An 18,880-nucleotide genomic window follows, 5' to 3' on the forward strand; every position below is an offset into this window, starting at 1 on the left:
TAGATGTTCATAAAAGGCCAAAGTATGGTATGTGGTGTAGATTCCCATGGTTGACAATGCAAAGTAATTTGCTACCATCTCCCCACTCCCTGCACCCACCCTATTTGTCAGCCAAGCTGGTATCACTGTTCCCCCTCAAACTCCTCCATAGTGCTGTGCTTGAGCAAATGTGAAACACAGACTACATTATCTTCAATGGTGCAGGTCACATATTATGTAACAACAACAACAAACACAGAAATAAAAGATCACAACCACAATTCAGTCCATTCTCGAACTTTCACTCATCCTGCGAACTACTGGCATCTGTTGGTAGTATCGCCACAACAGTTCTTGGCGCTGTAATTTATTCTAATGATAACAGTTACATTCAGTTTAATATGATTTATTTTGTTTGTCACACAATTAATTCTAGATTAATTTTCCTTCTTGTTTCATCTAAATGTCACCATCATGATCTACAGCTGATTAAAAGCTGGTAACATTTTCACCTTGTATACTAATATGTGAACAGTGACAGATTCTCATTTGCAACCCACTTAGTAAATCATTTAAGTCTCTCATAACCAAATAAAATACTGCTCCGGGTTCAGAATCATGTAATGTTTTTTGAAGGGCAACACTTTCGCTTCTGAACGTTACCTTTACTTAAAAAGCAGCATTGAGGTTTGTATATGGTATACATACATGTATGAAAACTTTTATTCCAAATCCGTTCAAATCAAATAAGGGTTTGTAAGATGGTAGAATTTAATGCTATTTCCTACTGTGTTTCACAAAAATGTCAAATTGTAAGCAGTACAATAGACTGTTGCTCTGGCTAGTCCATAGTTTCTCACGCATCTCTTGCATCAGCACTGTGCAAATCAAATGTCATGTGGTTGAGCAACATCAATACGGTATCGAGTGCTTTGACGTATCAGGAAATCTCGAGCCTGTTCAAACAAGAGTCTCATTAGCCCAGCCCTGCACTACCAAATTGTTCAAAATAAATATGCATGTGATCTCAATACTCAAAGCTTAGTCTGTAAATTTAAGACAACCTTTATATACTCTATTAAACTATGTAAAAATGTTAACCTCAGTAGCAATAGTTTAATCTGCAAATGTAAGATGACCCAGTATATTCTGACTTATAATCAGGTAAATATGGTAATTTACTTTCAAAATTTGGCTTGAAGCATGAACGTCACTTGATGGTATTCTCGATCTGCTCAGTGGGACTGGGACCAAGTGACTTGGTAGCCCTCAAAAGTTCCCTTATATTCACGGAGTGTTCCCAGAGCATTGTATCACAGTTCAGAAGTAATGGAGTAGTGCATTTTGATGTTGAATGTACAAGTCATCTGCCGAGGAATTTATGTGAACAGAGAGATGCAAAAGAATGGACAACTGAGTTCTTTTATCATTTACCAGTAAGGTACATGGCAGATGAATCAGGGGGCCCATTTCATCCCTTGCAATCATCTCCCATGCGAGACTGAACAGTGTCACGTTTGTATCCTGCCACCCTGCCCAGACTCAACAGTCTAGGCAACCTTTCTCCATGTCTTAAGCATCCAATAGTGGTGTTGCTGCACCCTTGTTAATCTCTGAGGCCTTCAACATGTATTGTGTAGGGGTACACATGTGTGTGTTGGCTTCTGAGCTCCATAACAAGCTGGTGGCTCTGGGTGATACAGCTGCTACAATCTGCAATTAGCTTTCACATACACACTTTTATGTGGTGATCTCAGAAAAATCTACTTCTCTCAGTCTTTTTAAACTTGTGATTAGCTTTTATGCAAGTGCCATTTGCCGTCTGCTTTCATCGTACTTACTCTACATGACACAAATTTTATTGGGTAATCACATATACTTTTCCATCCCTATGGTTGTATGGTATTTGGATGGGTTTTTCTTGTCAGAAGTTCAAAATCTTCAAAAGACACAAGAAACTCACCTATCTCCTTACTCAATTCCTTTCATAAACTGCTAAAATAAGCTAGTATTACTATTTAATAGCTTCTTATATGTTCAAATAACCTACAGGAACGCAATCAGCTGGCATTTTCAATTATAATCAATATTTTGACAGGTGAACACCCTGTGATTTCCAGTGCACAGGTGCAACAAGAAAGAGGTGTGCAAGGAAATTTAAAACCTCAGTATACAGAATAGATACTGAAATCAATCTCTCTCTCTCTCTCTCTCTCTCTCTCTCTCTCTCTCTCTCTCTCTCTCTGTGTGTGTGTGTGTGTGTGTGTGTGTGTGTGTGTGTGTGTGTGTGTGTGGGGGTGGGGGGGCTCTAGTGCCGCCACACAATCACATGCAAACCCCCAGAAATTACTGATGGTTGCATAACTCTATTTATAAGGTCACTTGTTAATTTAAACCCAACTGATTACTTATTAACACTATCCCAATAGCTGGAAGTGCATGCCAGAATCTCTGTGTTGTCATTTTCCATAGGATGACCACTGCCAAGGCAATGTCCTGCAATAGCAGATCTGGTTGGCTGTTGTAACTGTGGGTGACATTTATTCTCAATACACGAATCCTCCACAGTCCAGACAGTCTGACCAAGATATGAAATGCCACAACTGTAAGGAATATGATAGCCACCTACTTTACACAAACCAAGATCAACCTTTGCAGCTTCCAAAAGGGCATTAATCTTAGCTGGTGATCTAAAAACACATTTCACATCATGTTTCCATAGAATATGACCAGTCTTGTTTGAAATGCTACCTGCATAAAGCAAAAAGGTTGTATGCTTTGCCGGCACCTCGTTATCACCAGCACTTGTGCAATTCAAGGTTGGTCGAAGGTGCAACACACATCAAATCTGTCTTACACTATGACCATTCTGACAAAAGGTGACTTCTAGGTGGACTAACTCAGCTCACAAACTTTCAGGATCTACATCTGTACATCTACATCTGTACTCCACAAGGCACCATACGGTGTATGGCAAATGGTACTCTGGACCATTCCTAGTCATTTCCTTTCCTATTTCAGTTGCAAATAGAGTGAGGGAAAAAGATTATCTATATGCCTCCACATGAGGCCTAATTTCTCATACCTTATCCTCATGGTCCTTATGCAAAACATACGTTGGCAGCACTAGAATTGTTCTGCAGTCAGCCTCAAATTCCAGTTCTATAAATTTTCTCAATAGTGTTCCTCGAAAAGAACATTGCCTTCCCCCCAGGGTTCTCATACATGTTGCCAAAGCATCTAGGTAACATTTGCGCATTGTTCAAGCCTACTGGTAACAAACCTAGTATGCCACCTTTGAATTACTTTAATGTCTTTCTCTAATCTGACCTGGTATGGCTCCCAAACACTTGAGCCGTACTCGAGAATAGGTACCATGTAGTATGCTGTATGCAGTCCCCTTTGCACATGAACCACACTTACCTAAAATTCTCACAATAAACCAACATAAAAGATTCAGCTTCCCTATCACAATCCTCACGTGCTTGTTCTATTTCATATTGCTTCGCAATGTTACACCCAGATATTTAAACAACTTGTCTATCTCAACCAGCAGGCTACTAATGCTGTATTTAAACTTTATGGGTTTGGGTTTGTTTTACCTACTCATCCACATTAAATTACATTTATTCCTTGAAAGACTGGGTTCTTTCAGGACACCATTGAAAACATAGATCAGACAGACAAGTTTACAGATGTATTCCATGACAGGCAGATACTGTGTGAAGAAAGGTTTTTCAACAGTGTTGTTTTCTACATGAATCAGTAATTCTGAGAATGGTTACTACTGGGTGGGAAATCTCCTTGTGAACTTGGTTTGTGGGGCATATGTGAGACTAGCAAATCACCTGATTCCACAGATGGTGATTTCCTTTTGCAGGGATATGTCCTAAATATTGCATATTTTACCCATTTACCACAACAATTGAATGATTTGCAGGACTGTTCCTCTTTATGACATGAAATAGAAAACCAAAGTTATGTTGAGAGGCACCTGGGAAGCAACAGACTCTACTTTTTAGGCACCTACCATGTGAGCTACAGCACACATTGCATTACAATATAATTACAAAGAAAAATTATAAGGATTTTAATTCTATAGCACACTGTACAGACTCAAACATCAGGTTACATCATGATAACATTAAACAAAGTTGAGTTGTTATCTTACATTACTTTGTTCCCTACCTTTCCATCAAGAGTGAGAGCCATAGCATGTTTACCGCCAGAATGAACAGCAACCTTCTTGATAACATATTGGCTGAGTCCTGTAACTAGGCGTGGTGAAGACACATTGCCAGTGTGTCCCAATCCCAGTCGGCCATTTGTACCCTCACCACATGCATATAACTGAAACAAGTTAAAAATAGGATCTGAAAGACCACATATAACTTGTAAAGTCATTGTTGAGTCTGGTAAATTTTTTATTGTAACTAACAGTGATAAGTACTGTTTCTGATTTATAAAACATAATGTAATGGGAAAGACAGTACACACACACACACACACACACACACACACACACACACACACACACACACTCTCTCTCTCTCTCTCTCTCTCTCTCTCTCTCTTACCTTGCCATCTAGAGAAACTACAAAAAGCGACTTTGAACCACCAGCAATGTGAATTGGTTTGAGAGAAGACAATGCTTCAGAGAATGTTGGCAGTTTGACTTTAGAACCAGCAAGACCACCAAGCTGGTCCTTATCGTTCAAGCCCCAAACATAAACTTTTGTTTGCAAGTCAGCTGACGATGAGTAGCCCTGCTGGTTTCTGTTTATACCTGTAAAGGTTCTAGAATCCTGCAAAACAGGACAAGACGAGATTTGTAACTTACTTAAGCTTTACTGTAATGATGCAGACAAGATACGAAACAACATAAGAGTAATGGAAGCTACAAAAGTAAGACAAGAAGTTTTAATGTACCTGGAATTCTTCACTGTCTGATACAAGGAAAGACATACTTCTTGATTTTGTTGAACTTCCTTTAGATGAAGCCCTTTTACCAATGATATTTAATGCATGAATTTTGCAATCAATGCCACCATTTCTGCACTGTTTGATTGCTATTTCAATGCATGCATAATACTGAAATACATACAGTAGATAGCATATATTAAATGCAGTTACACAAAACTGTAGATATGTGCTATATGACATTATGGGTGTGAAGCACACAGATTGAAAATATGAGAAACGGTATTGTGCTTTAATTCTCGTATAGAATCAATCCAATCATACACTACTCTTACGTGATACTTACAACTTTCAAGTGAGACAACAAAGTAACAATTCTATCTGTGTTACGAATATTCACTGTATTTAGCTCTGTCATGGACAAGAAGGTATCTCCTCCTGACACTACAACCAATGAAGGCATATAGCTTTTGTCAGCCATTTCCACCACCATTTTCAACGACTCAATTAAAATATTGGGTTGCATTTCTAACCTGATCCAGTGCTGAAACAAAGAATGAAATATTGCAAAAAAATACGTTAACCATAACTGTTTATCCTATTAATATAGAAAATAATAATTATATTTAAATGACAGAAAAACAAGATCAAGAACATTAACGAAACTGAACTCCCTCCTGGATCCCTATATTCATCATGGAAAACTGTCAGATCTATTTAAACATAACTTTATCACAGTCAATAGCATTCCCAAGATTGTATTAAAAAGTTGTAAGCATAAGGTATGTATTGTTCTTATTTCGAATTTAGGACAATTTTTACAAACAACATGATGTATGGCATTGTCAGATGTTAATGGCTACTGCACTGTCTCTTTATTTACATAATTATTTAAAATGTTTCAGAAGGCTATGTACTTGGTAATGGTAAATTATCTTGCTAAAATACATGACGGATAATTTACTTAGGTTATGCAATTGCTGTACTGAAATACACAGTAATGATGTGGATTTCATATGAGCATGTTCAAAGTAATAGGTATTTAAAGTAATTAACAGCATAACTAAATCAAAAAACTGTAAAATGGCAGTATTGGGAATTTTCTCTGTTCTATCCTTGGTGTTTGATTAAATCATAAGTTCAGGTTACAAAAGTTACAGTTTTATTAGTTAAAGAGTACAATATGAGTGGTTGACTTCTTATTTAAGATAATGGAAGGAGTAGTAGTATATTATATGAATGTCACACTACTAATTCACAAAAACCTACCTCATTAATATAAGAAGCTACTGAAAAAGGTACATCTCAAGTATGAACATGACTGTTTTGCTGCTCTGCTTATACCAAAATGTCATCCTACTTCACTTGAAACACAAAGCAAAACTAATTTTTGCTAATGATGTCTTCTGGCTAACACAAGTGAAGATAACAATATTTCTGAAAGTTATACAAATGAAACTGTTTTGAACTTCAAAAAGCACAGTATATTCAGATATGGCACATTTTATTATTTACCTGTTATGAACATTTGTGACAAATTAAAACCTCGTACCACATTGTGACTTGCACTCAAATCCCTGACTAGCAGGTAGCACGTTATCAATAGCATTGCTCGAGCACACACCATGAGCAAACTAAAAGATTCACTAGTTTATATTCATATCTTCGGAACTTCACAGAAGCGCTTCTACCATGCTCCTGGACTGGTACCTCTGGGGGAAATTATAATATGGAGAAGAACTCGATAGAAACTTATGGTTTTAGTGAATGTGCAAGGCATTTTCAACAATGAATTTTATAGTAGGACAAAGATCCAGGTTTGAGTTGCTTCCTTCCACCACTGTATTTTGAGATGCCTCCATTGTAATTTCAGCTTTCGAGCTATCTGATTGACATGCCTTGTCGCAAATGCTATGATCATAATTGTGGCCCACTAATCTCACTGAGCAAGGGGTCGCACACACTGACAACATCCAAACTGACTTTTTGGTGTGGAATCACTGTAAGCTCACTTCCACAAGCCTTCACCATTCCCAGATTTTGGTCTCCTGGACCCTATAACATAATAAATATGCTGGCAAGCTGTTCAACCACCTGAAGTTTATGGAACCTTACAGCTATAAGTTTTGTCCTGGATGACGGGCCAAAGTTAGCGCAGCTGGTTGGCCCATTTTCAGTAACTACATGATCACTTGTAAGTGGGTGGTCTTTAATAAGTAGTTGGTGATTTTTCCCCAGGATTCTGGAGTTGAGGGAGGAAATTAGCCATTTGGACAGCATGTGGATGATGGGGCTGGCTCTAAAGATAGCGGTAATCACAATATGGAGGACTAGGGCTGCCTAGAAATACTTTAAAATTAAACAATAATTCACAGTTTTGACGTATAGCAAATCCAATCAAGTCAGAGTAATCATGGCACTGAGGTGCATGTTTTGAGACATTGACATTAAATATATAAATAAAACTACAGAAGTGCTTGACATAACAGCAAACATATACTCTTATAAAAATCTTTAAAACTTAAGTTGGCCATTTTGTGCAATTTGGATGAACAAAGTATTGAATGACAGCAGAGGACACTATCTATCATCACTGAAAGCAACACATCTATATAATTATTGAATTATTATGCATTTAATATATTTTTAATTGTGTAAATGAGCCAGATCATCGTATTCTCAGCACTTAGATAAACACAAACACAGCATGACGTTCCTTGTACCTCACCACATGTGTCCGCACATCATATGTACAGATTATTACGAGATTTCCAGTTCACTTAATTAGGTACTAATTTGACCTTTAGTAAAGACTCTTATCAAGTGGAAATTTGAATATAATATTTGATACAACCATTGAATAGAGCACAAAGAGACACTTCTTCTGAACAGGCCACCTTTATTTTTTAGCATGTTTTAACAACTATTTGATAGTGTGACTAGGGCCTCCTGCTGGGTAGACAGTTCACTGGGTGCAAGTCTTTTGATTTGAAGCCACTTTGGCGACTTGTGCGTCGATGGGGATGAAGTGATGATGATTAGGACAACACAACACCCAGTCCCTGAGCGGAGAAAATCTCCAACCCAGCCGAGAATCGAACCCAGGCCCTTAGGATTGACATTCTGTTGCACTGACTACTCAGCTGCTGGGGGTGGACATTTTTTGATCAATTATTGTAAGTACATATGTATAAATTTCATGTTTTATTTACTTGTGGATAAATTATTAGACATAGGATTATGTGTATGGCCTGAGAGCGACCAGAAGAGGAATACCTTTCATTCAAAATACATGTTATATATGACAATTGTGTGTATTTTAAATGGTGGCCCATTTTCTGAAATTTTTGTTCATTTTCAATTTTGCTGCCTAAATAGAAGGCACACAAATGGCAGCTCCTGGTCATTCTGAGTTGGGCAGCCATGTTGCGTGGATTGGTCTTGTAGGTAAAGTGTATGCTCAGCTATTGCTAGCGTACTTTTGGAATTGTGAAGTGATAGTTTTCGAGCAGCAAACATCCACTCAAATACTTTAATATATGTTAGCACTTAGAAAAATTTTGAGTCAAATGGGACTTAGACTCAATAAGCCAGCCTGAAATTTAACATTCCGCAAACGTTAGTCAATGCGCAGTGTTGAACACTGATTATTTATGACTGCAAATCTGGAAGTATTATCAAACGGATTACGGCAACCTACATTTGGTTACACGAATTTGGTACATTACTATGTGATCAAAAGTATCTGGACACCCCCAAAAACATACATTTTTCATATTAGGTGCATTGTGCTGCCACCTACTGCCAGGTACTCCATATCAGCGACCTCAGTAGTCATTCGACATCATGAGAGACCTGAATGGGGCACTCCGCAGAACTCATGGACTTTGAACGTTATCTGGTGACTGGGTGTCATACATCTGTACGCGAGATTTCCACACTCCTAAACATCCTTAGTCCCACTGTTTCCACTGTGATAGTGAAGTGGAAACAAGAAGAGACATGTACAGCACAAAAACGTACAGGCTGACCTCGTCTGTTGACTGACAGAGACCGGTGACAGTTGAAGAGGATCGTAACGTGTAATAGGCAGACATCTATCCAGACCATCACACAGGAATTCCAAACTGCATCAGGATCCACTACAAGTACTATAACAGATAGGCAGGAGGTGAGAAAACTTGGATTTCATCGTCAAGCGGCTGCTCATAAACCACACATCACACCGGTAAATGCCAAATGACATCTCGATTGGTGTAAGGAACATAAACATTGGACAATTGAACAGTGGAAAAATGTTGTGTGGAGTGACAAATCATGGTACACAATTTGGCGATCAGAGGGCAGGGTGTGGGTATGGTGAATGCCAGGTGAACCTCATCTGGCAGCGTGAGTAGTGTCAACAGTAAAATTCGGAGGCAGTGGTGTTATGGTTTGGTCTTGTTTTTCATGGAGGGGGCTTGCACCCCTTGTTGTTTTGTGTGGCACTATCATAGCACAGGCCTACATCGATGTTTTAAGCATCTTCTTGCTTCCCACTGTTGAAGAACAATTGGGGGATGGCAACTGCATCTTTCAACACAATCGAGCACCCATTCTTAATGCATGGCCTGTGGCAGAGTGGTTACATGACAATAACATCCCTGTAATGGACTGGCCTGCACAGAGTCCTATAGAACAGCTTTGGGATGTTTTAGAATGCCAACTTCATGCCAGGCCTCACCAGCTGACATCAGTACCTCTATTCAGTGCAGCAGTCTGTGAAGAATAGGCTACCATTCCCCAAGAAACCTTCCAGAACCTGACTGAACATATGCCTGTAAGAGTGGAAGCTGCCATCAAGGCTAAGGGTGAGCCAACACCACATTGAATTCCAGCATTACTGATGGAGGGAGCCACGAACTTGTAAGTCATTTGCAGCCAGGTGTCCGGATACTTTTGATCACTTCGTGTACGTTGATCACCATAGTGGACTTTGTATATTTATGAGCAGGTGAATGTTTTGTAGTTGGTTAATGGAATGAGACTCAGTTTTTTCACACAGCAATGATGTTTAAATAATAATTGAGGAATCTACTAACACTAAGTTCACAATCACACAAGCTTTACTGCATCTGAATATCACTGTGATTTTATTTCAATGTTAAACAGTATTTGTAAGACCACCATTTTAAGCTATTCTTGTGCTAAACTAAGTTACTAAACCATCAGTTCATTATGATCTAAAACCTTTGGTGTTGGCTGCATCACTCCTCCAATAGAATATACATAACTTTTTACATAAACTTATTATTATTAATATTATTATTATTATTATTATTATTATTTTTTGCATTGCAATTGGTAGTATTTAAATTCACATAACTTGCTGACGCTTAGGTATATTTTACTGAAGGAACAGAGGTTACATTTATTTTTGCAGTGAGTTTAGCTGCTAAGTATGAAAGTAGACATGGAAATCTCAACCCTGTGACAATATGAAGCCAACACTCCAATTAGAGTCGAGCATTGCTGAACTGTGGATAGTGGTTAATCTCATTTCAAGGCTTATTTTAATCAATCAGCATGAATACTGGCCCATCACAACCATGTCCTCTGATCTATCTAATCACTGCTGTTCCTACTATCACTGATGTGCAAATCACAAAGCTGATACCCCCTTTATATGTGGTTTATGTTGATCAAGAATTGCCACATTATATTTCACCACTAGTTTTCACTCTATAAAGATACCAAGTTATATGCCTCATATTTATGACCTGAATAGGACACCATGAGTGAAAAATCATTATATGTGAGCTGCAGCATGTACCTTATAGATATGAGATTTGTGTCGGTGATGAAACACGTTTAATTTCATGATTATATAACCACAGGCCTTACCATCAGTGATGGACAGATGGATTTAAAATCGCTGGGTGCTGAACAGTGAGGTCATCAGTACCTACTCTCAAGCTTGTGGTACAGTTAGGTACAATATTTAATTATTAGAAACTACTGTAAAAGTTTTGATATTTTCAAACAATGGAAAATCCAGGATGGAATGTAACAATACCAGAGAAGAAATATTGCTACTCACCATATAGCGGAGATACTGAGCTGCGATAGGCACAACAAAACACCAACACCTTCAACCTATTACCCGGAATCTATCCTCCTATATAAAAGACACCAACCATTTCCTCAACTAACTCTCCACAGTTCCTGTCCCTTTACCACATGGCGCCCTGCTCGTCACTACTGATGCCACCTCCCTGTACACTAACATTCCTAATGCCCATGGCCTTACTGCTATCGAACACTACCTTTGCAGATGCTCTATGTATTCCAAACCATCAACCTCCTTCCTAGTCTCCATGACCAACTATATCCTCACCCACAATTACTTCTCCTTTGAAGGCATTACCTACAAACAAATCCGCAGTATGGCTATGGGCACCCGCATGGCACCATCCTATGCTAACCTATTCATGGGTCATCTAGAGGAGTCCTTCCTAAAAACCCAGAATCCTAAACCCCTCACCTGGTTCAGATTCATTGATGACATCTTTGCTATCTGGATTGAAGGTGAGTACACCTTATTCACATTCCTCCAGAACCTCAACAACTTCTCCCCCATTTGCTTCACCTGGTGCTACTCAATCCAACAAGCCACCTTCCTAGATGTTGATTCTCCACCTCAGAGACGGCTACATCAGTACCTCCGTCCATATCAAACCTACTAACCACCAGCAATACCTCCACTTCGACAGCTGCCACCCATTCCATACCGAGAAGTCCCTTCCGTACAGCCTAGCCACCCGTGGTCGTCGCATCTGCAGTGACGAGCAGTCCCTCTCAAAATATACCGAGGTTCTCACTGTAACCTTCACTGACTGTAATTATCCTCCCATCCTTGTACAAAAACAAATCTCCTGTGCCTTACCTTTCCAGTCTCCCACCACCTCCCACAGTCCCACAGTCGGCCACAGAGGAGCATTCCCCTCATAACTCAGTATCATGCGGGACTGGAGCAACTGAATTACGTTCTCCGCCAGGGTTTCGTTTACCTCTCGTTGTGCCCTGAAATGAGAAATGTCCTGGCCACTATCCTTCCCACCCCTCCTACCGTGGTATTCCGCCATCCACCGAATTTACACAATATACTAGTCCATCCTTACACAACCCCTTGCTCCCAATCCCTTACCTCATGGTCCATACCCCTGTAATAGACCTAGATGCAAGACCTGTCCCATACATCCTCCTACCACCACCTACTCCAGTCTTGTCACTAACATCACCTACCCAATCAACGGCAGGGCTACCTGTGAAACCAGTCATGTGCTTTACAAGCTAAGCTGCAACCACTGTGCTGCATTCTATGTAGGCATGACAACCAACAAGCCGTATGTCCCTATGAATGGGCACCGAAAAACAAGTGGATCACCCTGTTGCTGAACACGCTGCCAAACATGATATCCTTCATCTCAATGACTGCTTCACAGACTGTGCCATATGGATCCTTCCCATCAACACCAGCTTTTCTGAATTGCACAGGTGGGAACTTTTCCTGCAATACGTCCTACGTTCCCGTAACCCTCAACCTTCATTAGTCACTGTCCTCACCCATCCAGCCCCCTCCCTGTACCCATTCCAGTACTACACAGCTGTCATTTCACCGCCACACCCAGTCTTTTAATTTCTTTTTATTTCTCTCCTTTCCGATACTTACCCCCTCCCCCCTCTGCACCTTCTCTTCTGCCCTATGTCTAAACTGCAACACTTTACTGTCTGCCACTCCCACCATACTATCCCTCCCCCTCCCCGCCCCAGCCTCCTCCTTACCCCCACCCAGTCGCCACTTCCATCATGCACTGGTGCTGCTGTTCACAGTGTGGTTTCAGTTCTCTGAGACTGCAGACGTATGTGCAAGTTGCGTTTGTGTGTGTGTGTGTGTGTGTGTGTGTGTGTGTGTGTGTGTGTGTGTGTGTGTGTGTGTAAAGCTGACAAAGGCCTTTATGGCCGAAATCTACAATTGTGTGAATCTTTTTGTTGTGCCTATCGTGACTCAGCATCTCCTCTATATGGTGAGTAGCAACTTTCCTTCTCTGGTATTGTTACAGTCTTGATATTTTGATATTTTTGACCCTTCTACCATGTGATACATACCCATATCTTCCAAGATGACCAATGAGCTTTCCCCCCATCAATTTGTGTGACTTTCACCTATAGCAGGCCTATTCCTGATCTCAATAAGCAAAAGGCCAATCTTAAGTGACTGAAGTTTTCCATCATGCTTCCCCCTATGTAGAGCCCCTGTATCCCCTTTCCCAATAAACCACTTTGGTGTCAATTATGCCTTCTTCTTACTACCCCTAAATTCACACGTTACCCTGTTGCTCACCCCCTAGCTTGGCCATTCTGTACAATGGTGTACAGAAGTGTGATCTGATCTGTCACCTTTAGCCTATTCATGGTTACTAACATACTACCAGAACAGTACATTCATGCAGAACATGCTGTTTCCTTAGTGTGCGAGGGTCTGGTGGACAGTCCAGCCCTGTTGTGCTATGCTGCCATATGTCCTCTGATCCCACTTCATCACATGTGCCAGTGTATGTACTGCAAGGAATAAAGTAGTTCTCATTTTCACTTGGTTGTGTGCCACCTGGCATGGCAACATGTTTCTATCCGTTTGAACTGGCCGGGTATGACACTGAATAAATGAGTGTATCAGGTGTGCATGCCTTATGGATGCAGGTATCTGACCACCTGGACAGCTGCCTGCCCACTCATTCAGTGCAGCAAAGGGTCATGGGATCAGCTTCTGCTACACCATACGCCGCCCATGCATCGTGCACTAGGTGTGTTCCACCACGGCCACCACATCATCATCATCATCATCATCACAGCCTGAAGAAGTTGACTGTGAGTGGTACTTTTTTTAGTATAGGGCTACATGAAGAATGCTGATCCACAAAAAAGGAAGAAGATCCAAGAAAATATATTTTAAAATTTAGCTTTATTTACAGCTTAATAGATGTATTAGATGAAACATGAATAAGTGTGTTTCTACATCTGAAAGATGATGTCTATTCAATAAAATTCTGTGCCAGTCACGTAAGAGCGGCACTAGAAATGGCACTACATGGATTCAAATCAGGTTTGCTTTAAATACTTGCTGTAATGGTGGTGGTGGTGGGTAGTGTTTAACGTCCCGTCGACAACGAGGTCATTAGAGACGGAGCGCAAGCTCGGGTTAGGGAAGGATCGGGAAGGAAATCGGCCGTGCCCTTTCAAAGGAACCATCCCGGCATTTGCCTGAAACGATTTAGGGAAATCACGGAAAACCTAAATCAGGATGGCCGGAGATAGGATTGAACCGTCGTCCTCCCGAATGCGAGTGCTGTAATGGCCTTGAGTGTTAGTTACCTTTGAAATTGGACATGGTGAGTTGACATTAGTGAAAAACGCCTTTAAGGTGACAAATATGCCACTATCAGCACCTCATTGACTTTGAACAAGATTTTGTAATAGGGCCATGAGAAGCTGGGTGTTCCTTCTGGGATACTGCAGAAAGACTTGGCAGCACTGTAGCCATTGCACGGTTGCAGACAGTGGTAGGTAGTCACGAGAATGTGCAATCGAAAGAAGACTGGTCTACGGACAGGCATGTGGCAATGCCGAGAGAGAAGACCATTGCATTCGATGTATGGCTCTGGTGCATCATACAGCATTTGCAGCAACAATTTCAGCAGCAGTTGGCACCACAGTGACACAGGAAACTGTTACAAACTGGTTACTTGAAACACAGCTCCGAGCCAGGCACCCTTTGGCATGCATTCCACTCCTCAAACCACCACCATTTGGAACTTCAGTGGTGTCAAGTGAGAGCTCACTGGAGAGCAGGATGGAGGTCTGTTGTATTTACTGGTGAAAGCTGGTTCAGCCTTGGTGCCAGTGATGACCGTTGTGTTGGTCAAAAGTAAGGCAGTTGACGGCCTGCAACCAACCTGTCTGCATGTTACACACATTGGAACTACACCTTGAGTTCTTATCTGACTGTCGGAGCACTCTCATGGTTAGTCCACACATCCTGACTGCAAAACTATATGTCGATCTGGTGATTTCACCTGTTGTGCTGCCATTCATGAACAGCATTCCAGGAGGTGTTTTCCAACAGGATAATGCTCACTCACATACCGCAGCTGTAACCAGACATGCTCTACAGAGTTTTGGCCTACTCAATCACCAGATCTGTCACCAATCAAGCACATATGGGACATCATTGGATGATAACTCCAGCACCATTCATAAACAGCATTAACTGGCCCTCTATTGACTGACCAAATGCAACACACATTGAACTCAATCCCACAAACTGACATACAGCACCTGTACTACACAAAGCATGCATGTTTGTATGCTTGGATTCAACATTCTGGCGGTTACATTGGTTATCAAGGCACCAGCATTTCAAATTTGTAATGGCTTATCTCGCACTTAGATTAACCTGTAATCTTGCAATATTAACCACTTGAATATGTTATCTAGACACATGCATTCAGTAAATTTCATTATTCTACATCAATCATTTTTTAGTGTTGTGATTTTTTTCTGTCAGTGTATGTGTGATGGAACGGTAAGGATTTTGTGAACTGTGATTTATTAATTAAAACTTCCGGGCTGAATTGCCGTGCTCCATATATAAAACTACTTCTCCTTCCTGACGTTTCGTTGCCTACTGCGGGCAACATCTTCTGAGGTGAGTCAGCGACTGGCTGCTAGGCGCTTGAGGTCCTGCTTATATAGAGCACTTAGATGGCACCACCACTCACCATGTGCTTTCGACTTTAAAACCATCTCTGGCTAGTGCCATCTCTCTCGATTACAGGTAATCGATCGTCACTTTGTTGGTACAAAGTCAACCACCATATCTTGTCTAGTTTTAATCCTCCTCCTTTTTTACTAAAATTATTGTCATGGTATGGGGGCCCAGATTTCAGTCACAGTGTGGTACACAATTTTAATCTACGACATAATTTCAGCTCCCTAATTTGTTTACTTGGGTATTTTACTTATTTATTATTTTTTCTTTTAATTTTTAGTCTTAGTACTACTTTGCCTTTTCTTAACAAGAGGGCCAGTCAAAATTTAATGTTCCATCAACAGTGAACGTATTACTGGCAGCGCAATATCTTAGTTGGAAGAGGGCAGAAAATGAAAATTGTCATGATCTTGTACAATATTGGCATCCACACAAAGTGAGCAAAGCATAGAAAAATGAAATCAGGTAGTCTAGCTGGAAATTTTGGCCCCTTTCTTTTTTGAATTAACCCCTGAATGTGTAGAAACTCCCCTCCATACCCACAGTAGAACTATGACAGAGACAAGTAAGAATAGCGGAACATGCTTTCGCCTATCTACTAATCACATCTGAATGACAAAGTTCACTGACTTTTTTCTGCACACAGGTTACTGAGTATTGTTACATGAGTTGCGGGTGAAATATTAGAATCTGTGGTTACGTGCAAAAGACTTGAACTCGTTTCTTTGATAGTTAATCTGGGCTGCCTGATCATTTAACTTTAGAAGTTGTACAAACTTAACCATTGGTAAGCAGGCTCAATTATATGAAATAAAAAGTAAACAAAATCTTAAGATAATATTTACCTTTCCCTGAGATCCACAGCTCTGCCAATAATTATCAGAGCCATCCACAAGATGACGTGCGCATGCCTCTCTTGAAGATACTTTCAGAGTCTTTATACAATGAGCCCAATCCTGAACAAGGCCAGGGTTTAAAATTTCATCACGATGATAATATTTACCAGGTTTTCCAGCAAATATTGGAGCACTCCCTGCATATGAAATACAAATATTTATGCATTCACTTTTTATTGAAGCAGACAAAATGTAATCACAGAAAAATTAGAAAGTTAGTGAAAGTGGCTGTTATCTGTTTAACTGCTGGTAGTCAGCAATGGGATATGAGGACAGTCAAATGTGAATACACTGGAACATTCCTGAACATGAATAATCACAGAAAATGTCTACATGGAAAAAGTGACAGGATACTATGCCTGTCAGTGCTGATGCTACAGCCAATACACATTTTATTCAAGAATAATTTTAAGAAAATGATTTTTAATCTCCATTTCAATATTGCAGACAATGATTAACTACAGCAAACATCAAATCCTAGAGTACTACATTGAGTTCTCAGATGATTTCCAAAATACAAGGTTAAAATCTGTTGCATACCTTCAGAAAATTTCAAAATGGTCAAAGCACTGGAATGTAGACTTTATCTATGGTGAGTTATACAGTTTTATTGCACTCTAAAAAATATAAGTGGAAATGCATTGCTTGAAATAAACTGCAGTACACAAAAGCACGAAACATCTAGCTCACATTCACCCTAAACAATTTCATTTTTTTAAAATGGTTGATCTGATTATCTTCTTGGTAGAATTTTTTTAGTCATGCTAGCTGAATGCTGGAAGAGTTTATAAGTATAGCAAGAATTTGCATCTGAATTATATAGTTAAATACAATGATCTTCAAGTCACTATTAAATGATTAAAAAATGGACCACTCATAATAAAAGTGAAGTGCTGAGCACATAAAAAATGATGACTCATACCCTTTTTAATATAACCTAACTGCCTACCCCAATTTAGCTTTTAGTTTTATGATTTCATTTTTCTTCTTTGATCCACTGGTATTCCATTATCATGAACTGCAATGCCCTGCCCCCCGAGAAATCCTATACTGTTTTCCTCTGTGCATTCCTGTCCCACACCTGATTCATCCATCATCTGATCAGATTTTGTTAATATTCTCATTTGCAAATTAGTTAGAATTCCACAATCCCCTTCCATGAACATCTGGGTGCAATTTGTCATGTCCGTGACAATTAACTCATATTGTTACAAATGAAATATGGTCAGTTATTTTATGATACATACTCTATATAGACCCTCTATAAGCCAAATTCCACTAATGAAATATCACTGTCAGTACCAACCAGGTTCATAGATGCAATTGAAGAAATGGCGATGACCTCTCTTTGTGAAGAAACAATTTTCACAATAATTAAAATGTTCACAAGTCTTGCACTTGTAACGATGGCCAGTGATCGGAAAAGCTCGGCAGTTATCACATGATACAGTTGGGTGACTGCTTGAAACAACTTCCATCTCTGATATAACACCCGTCCAGTCGCTTTGTTGTGGAAAGTCAACACTGATTTCTCTTCCATTACTACTAACACCTGTAAACCAAAGTTAAATTAAATTATGACCAAATGATATATAATTATGTAGTAATATTATTTCCAGCTCTCGGGAAAAAAATTGTTTTTCAAAAGTAGACATTTGTTGGAGAAGAAATGTTAAGGTAACTCTATAGATAAGTCCTCTCTCCTTGCTTATGAAAATAGTATTTCCACAAATATAATGAACACTTGCGAACATAAAACTGAAAAAAGTTAATAAAATTTTCGCTTCAGCCATATTTCAATTCAACATCTCTCATTCGTTTTGTTCTTTGACAAGAATGGCACGCCTTGTAGCAGCACATTTTGTTTCTTCATGTCAATAGCTTTTTCTTTTAAGTACAGCAGCAGTCACATATCATAAAATATGAGAATGTTCCGCCACATGAGCCAAATTTTTGATGAGCTACCGAATGCCTCTTGTAGTTATGAGTAGCTAACTTATCATCATTTATTGATACAAAAGAAAACAGTTAACACAGAAAATGATGTTATCACGTAGGATATCATATTTTATCACCAGCTGACCATTTCTCAAGTGCCTTGGACTGTGCAATTGAGACACACAAATCCCAGTAGTCCGCAGCTCGCGGTCGTGTGGCAGCGTTCTCGCTTCCTGCGCCCGGGTTCCCGGGTTCGATTCCCGGCGGGATCAGGGATTTTCTCTGCCTCGTGATGACTGGGTGTTGTGTGATGTCCTTAGGTTAGTTAGGTTTAAGTAGG

General features: G+C 39.9%; 1 protein-coding gene across 1 annotated transcript in view; it reads right to left on the minus strand.

Moving 5' to 3' along the window:
- The window catches only part of LOC124723043 (E3 ubiquitin-protein ligase HERC2), an 819,840-nt gene that overhangs the window by 319,831 nt on the left and 481,129 nt on the right, over positions 1-18,880 (minus strand). Inside the window, exons 48-53 of the mRNA XM_047248222.1 lie at positions 17,909-18,154; positions 16,552-16,739; positions 5,246-5,443; positions 4,909-5,070; positions 4,557-4,784; positions 4,168-4,329 (exon numbers count right to left, since the gene is read on the minus strand). Of these exons, the coding sequence (XP_047104178.1) occupies positions 4,168-4,329; positions 4,557-4,784; positions 4,909-5,070; positions 5,246-5,443; positions 16,552-16,739; positions 17,909-18,154 (1,184 nt within the window). The remainder of the gene's footprint in view (positions 1-4,167; positions 4,330-4,556; positions 4,785-4,908; positions 5,071-5,245; positions 5,444-16,551; positions 16,740-17,908; positions 18,155-18,880) is intronic.

This window comes from Schistocerca piceifrons, chromosome X (assembly GCF_021461385.2).
Source record: "Schistocerca piceifrons isolate TAMUIC-IGC-003096 chromosome X, iqSchPice1.1, whole genome shotgun sequence".
Classification (NCBI taxonomy): Eukaryota; Metazoa; Arthropoda; class Insecta; order Orthoptera; family Acrididae; genus Schistocerca; species Schistocerca piceifrons.